The sequence below is a fragment of the Orycteropus afer genome, unplaced genomic scaffold (assembly GCF_000298275.1).
Source record: "Orycteropus afer afer isolate SDZICR_OR568_19922 unplaced genomic scaffold, OryAfe1.0 scaffold00854, whole genome shotgun sequence".
In the NCBI taxonomy this organism is placed as follows: Eukaryota; Metazoa; Chordata; class Mammalia; order Tubulidentata; family Orycteropodidae; genus Orycteropus; species Orycteropus afer.
This window is the reverse complement of record NW_006922441.1, coordinates 334,797-339,634: the sequence shown is the minus strand read 5'-3', so window position 1 is coordinate 339,634 and position 4,838 is coordinate 334,797. Positions and strand designations below refer to the sequence as shown.

The window sequence follows — 4,838 nt, the reverse complement described above, 5'->3', positions numbered from 1 at the left end:
GTCTGCGCCCCCGGCGCCCCACGCCAACCCCTCGAACCCTTTCTACGAGGCCCTGTCCACGCCCAGCGTGCTGCCCGTCATCAGCGCGCGAAGCCCCTCGGTGGGCAGCGAGTACTACATCCGGCTGGAGGAGCACGGCTCCCCGCCCGAACCCCTGTTCCCCAACGACTGGGACCCCCTGGACCCAGGAGTGCCCGCCCCCCAGCCCCCTCAGGCTCCCTCCGAGGTCCCCCAGCTGGTGTCCGAGACCTGGGCCTCGCCCCTCTTCCCGGCGCCCCGGTCCTTCCCGGCCCAGGCCTCGGCCTCAGGCGGCTTCCTTCTGAGTGGCTGGGACCCCGAGGGCCGGGGCGCCGGGGAGACCCTGGCTGGGGACCCCGCCGAGGTGCTGGGGGAGCGGGGGACCACCCCATGGGCCGAGGAGGAAGAGGAGGAGGAGGAAGGAAGCTCCCCGGAAGACAGCAGCAGCCTTGGGGGTGGGCCCAGCCGCCGGGGTCCCCTCCCCTGTCCCCTTTGCAGCCGGGAGGGGGCCTGCTCCTGTCTGCCGCTGGAGCGGGGCGACGCCGTGGCTGGCTGGGGGGGCCACCCCGCTCTCGGCTGTCCCCACCCCCCTGAGGATGGCGTTTTTCTACGAGCAGAGCGAGGCTCCCTGGCCGACCTGCCCCTGGCCCCCCCTGCCTCGGCCCCCCCCGAGTTTCTGGACCCCCTCATGGGGGCAGCAGCCCCCCAGTACCCCGGGCGGGGGCCACCACCCGCTCCCCCCCCCCCGCCGCCACCTCCCCGGGCCTCCGTGGACCCGGCCGCGTCCCCCGACCCCCCGTCGGCCGTGGCCAGTCCCGGCTCAGGCCTGTCCTCTCCGGGCCCCAAGCCGGGGGACAGTGGCTACGAGACCGAGACCCCTTTTTCCCCCGAGGGAGCCTTCCCGGGCGGGGGGGCAGCCGAGGAGGAAGGGGTCCCTCGGCCACGGGCTCCCCCCGAGCCCCCCGACCCAGGAGCGCCCCGGCCACCCCCAGACCCGGGTCCCCACGCACTCCTGGGGACCCGGGAGAAACCTGCCTTCATGGTTCAAGTGAGCACCGAGCAACTGCTGAAGTCCCTGCGGGAGGACGTGACAAGGAACCTCCTGGGGGAGAAGGGGGCAGCCCCCCGGGAGCCGGGGCCCCGGAAGGCGGGGAGAAGCCCCGCGAACAGAGAATCGGCCCCGGGCCTGACAGTCCCGGGCAACGGCCAGAAAGCCCCGAGCCCGAACGAGGACCCGAGCCCGCCCGTGAACGGGGTGACAGTGCTGCAGAACGGGGGGCCGAGAGCCGCAGGCCTCGAGGAGACAGTGGTGGAGAACGGGGGGCCGAGGGCCCCCGAGAGAGAAGAGAAAGTGCTGGCGAATGGGGAGCTGACACCCCCAAAGAGGGAGGACAAGGTGTTGGAGAATGGGGAGCCGAGGCTGCCAGAGGCCATGGAGAAAGTGCTGGTGAATGGGGGGCTGACACCCCCAAAGAGCGAGGAGAAGGGGCCAGAGAATGGGGCGCTGAGCCTCCCCAGGAAGGAAGAGAGGCCCCCAGAGACTGGGCCTTGGAGAGCCCCAGGGCCCTGGGAGAAGATGGCCGAGAGTGGGGACCCAGCCCCCACGATCGGGGAACCAGCCTCAGAGACCTCGCTGGGGACAGCCCCCAAGCCCAGCACGGCAGCAGCCCCCCCCAGGAACGGCCGGGAGACGGCCCCCGGCCCACCTGGCCCAGCCCCCAGGAGCGAGGCGCCGGACCCCGGGACCCAGAGGAGAGCCCCCGAGACTGGGGGGGTGCTGAGAGCCCCCGGGGCTGGGAGGCTGGACCACGGGAGTGGGGGCCGAGCCCCGGGGGACATGGGGACGGCCCCCGGAGGCGGCCTCGGAAGCGGCGTGGACGCAAGGGCCGGATGGGCAGACAGCACGAGGCCGCCGCCGCAGCAGCCGCCCCCGCCCCCGCCCCCGGAGGTGCAGCCGAGGAGGCCGGAGCCAGCGCCCCCGAGAGCCAGGCCGGAGGCGGCCCCCGAGGGAGACTCCAGGGCCCCAGACAGCCGAGTCGGCGGAGACACGGCACCCAGCGGAGACGGGGACCCCCCCAAGGCCGAGAGGAAGGGCCCCGAGATGCCGCGACTGTTCTTGGACTTGGGACCCCCCCAGGGGAACAGCGAGCAGATCAAAGGTGAGGAGGCGTCTGGGAGTGAGGGGAACGGGAGTGTGTGCCATTGAGAAGGGGGGCTCCTGGGAGGTGGCCTTTCTCACTCTATGACCTCAGCCAAATGAATTCTCTCTGCCTCGGTTTCCCCATCTCCCCAGAATGGTTGGCTGAGGTAGCACCTCCCTCCTAGAGTTGCTGTGAAGGTTATGTGAGGTAACCCTTCTGTAGCCTGACGCCTGGTACAGTAAACACCTGCCTTTCTTGTTGCAGTTTGCTTAGACCAGGGGTCTTAAACTCAGGTGCGACAGGGGCCAGGTTGTAGCAGGGAGTCAAGGAAGTGGGCTGGGGGAGGGGAGGAGGTGGCGGAGGCAGGGCTTTGGCTAGAGGGGGCAGCCACTTCTCGGCTCCACTCAGGAACGTCGACCCAAAGGAGACTAGTAACCCAAAGGTGGGGGTTTGAACACACCCAGTTGTGGTGCAGAATAAAGGCTTGGCAATCTGCTGGCATAAAGAGGGTAATCTTGAAAAGCCTAAGGAGCAGTTCTGCTCTTCAACACATGGGGGCGCCATGAGCCAGAATCAACTTGACAGCAGCCGGTCTGGTTTTTCAGTTTGGCAAAACCCGCCTCTTTTGTCTTACCCTGGTTCCGCCCAGTTGAAACGAAGCAAGGGTTAAATTTGCGAACAAACTGGCCTTCATCTGGCCCTATGGCCTCCTGGGTGCAGGCCCTGGGATGCCGAAAGCTGGGACCCTACGGGTGTTGAGACCCTACCTTGCCCCCTGTGGTACACGAGGGGATGCCATAAGAGAAATGGAGACTGGAGATAAAAAGGCCCTGTTTAGATGTGGATACAGAAGCCATGGTCCCACCGAGATCACTTCGAGGCCTGATTTCTTTAAATCCTGGTAGGAAAGTCAGAAATGATTCACAGGAGCAAGAAGCAGGGGCCGGCCAGGTGGGTCAATAATCCTGACAGCACCCATTGGCTGGATAGTTGCTGTGTGTCAGGGACTTCATGGCCACATTTGAGAGAAGGGTTGTCGTCTCTGCAGCTCAGTAGGTAAGGGTCAAGGAGAGGACTGGGCCCTCGACTTTCTTTTCTCATAGCCCATGGCGTTAGCATACCACCATCTCCTCCAGGTTGTGTTGTCATGGGGAGTTTGTGGCCACCTGTGTCAGAAGAGACCCCAGGTAGCATAAAAGCATCAGAGGAGGGGCAGCTAAGATGATTCAGAGGATCTGGGTGGGGTCAAGGTTGCTGGGTGAGAATGGTCTTTCTCCAACCAGCAAACTCCTACTCATCCTTCAAAACCCCACCCACATTTCCTCTTCCCTGGGAAGTCTCCCTGATTTCTAAAGGCTGTTATCTGTCCTTCTTCTGGGTACCACAGCCCCTAATAGCTCCTTCTATACAGCCCCCCCCCATCACCCTGAGATGGGTGGTCAAGGAAGGCTTCAACGAGGAGGGGACTTTTGAGTAGATGTGAAGGAAGTGGCTCCCTTGAGCCACCTGGGTGAACATCTGGAGGAAAGGTGTTCCAGGTAGAGGGCACCAAGATGGGCACTCACTTGGCATGAGGGTGGGGAGAGCAACCTGGCCCGCACCCATCTCTCCCTGCTGGCCCCTGACCCTCCTCTCGTCTGCACCATCACCCTCCCCCCCAACAGGGCCCAGCACCCAGTTCACTTATGCACTAATGGAGGAATGAGTGCCCCCTGTCCATTTACCAGTGAGGAAACAGAGGCTCAGAGAGGTGGATCTACTTGCCCAGGGACACACAGCGAGCGAGCAGGGTAGGCTTGGGATTTGAAGCCAAGTTTCCTCCCCCAGGGACCTGAGGTTTTTTCCCCTCCCCCACCCCCACCCCCACCCCATCAGGCTGAGATGGCAGAGTCTTGGGGCAGGAAAGGGGTTCAGAGACCCCAACTTTAGTGAACGCGGGCCAGAGAGGGAAAATGTCTTGTTCGTTGTCACAGAGGATATTCGACTGTAAATCCCACAAACATTGAGGGCTTGTACAGGCTGCAGCCTGGGGATGTGTTGGTGAGCAGGTTGACTCAGTCTCTGTCCTGTGGGGTGGCAAACACTGACACCACGTCCAGGAACTCGAGTTACACACAGATAATCCACTCAGCATTAGAGGCAGTGCGGTGGGGCACAGAGCAGGCGGCCCCCCCTGAACTCCTGGGAGAATCCAAGGCTTTGGGACCCAGGCTGGGGGATGGGCAGAGGAAACAGCACCTGCAAAGGCTCAGAGGTGGGAGGAATAGAGCCCACGTGGCTGAATGGAGGTCAAGCCAATAACAGGCACAGGCTGGAGAGGTCAGCAGGAAAAGTTGGGGCTGTATGGTGTGGGCACTGGGGTAGCGCAAAGACCTCTCCCGGCCTGGATGGAGACAGGCCTCCCATGCAGCCCGCAAGTTCACAGGGGGGAAACTGAGGCCTGGATTGTGTCAAAGGCTTATTTGAGAGCATGTACCTGGGTGGGAGGCCCTGCCTCAGTTTCCCCGGGGGCTTACCTGAGGACAGGCAGCCGGGTGGGAGGCCCTGCCTCGGTTTCCGCGGGGCCAGGGACTCACCGGGTCTCTCCCCTCGCAGCCAAGCTCTCCCGGCTCTCGCTGGCGCTGCCGCCGCTCACGCTCACGCCGTTCCCGGGGCCCGGCCCGCGGCGGCCCCCGTGGG

General features: G+C 64.5%; 1 protein-coding gene across 1 annotated transcript in view; it reads left to right on the top strand.

Annotated features, from left to right (window-relative positions):
• The window catches only part of LMTK3 (lemur tyrosine kinase 3), a 22,275-nt gene that overhangs the window by 8,961 nt on the left and 8,476 nt on the right, over positions 1–4,838 (top strand). The window contains exons 12-13 of the mRNA XM_007958111.2: positions 2–2,177; positions 4,755–4,833. Of these exons, the coding sequence (XP_007956302.2) occupies positions 2–2,177; positions 4,755–4,833 (2,255 nt within the window). The remainder of the gene's footprint in view (position 1; positions 2,178–4,754; positions 4,834–4,838) is intronic.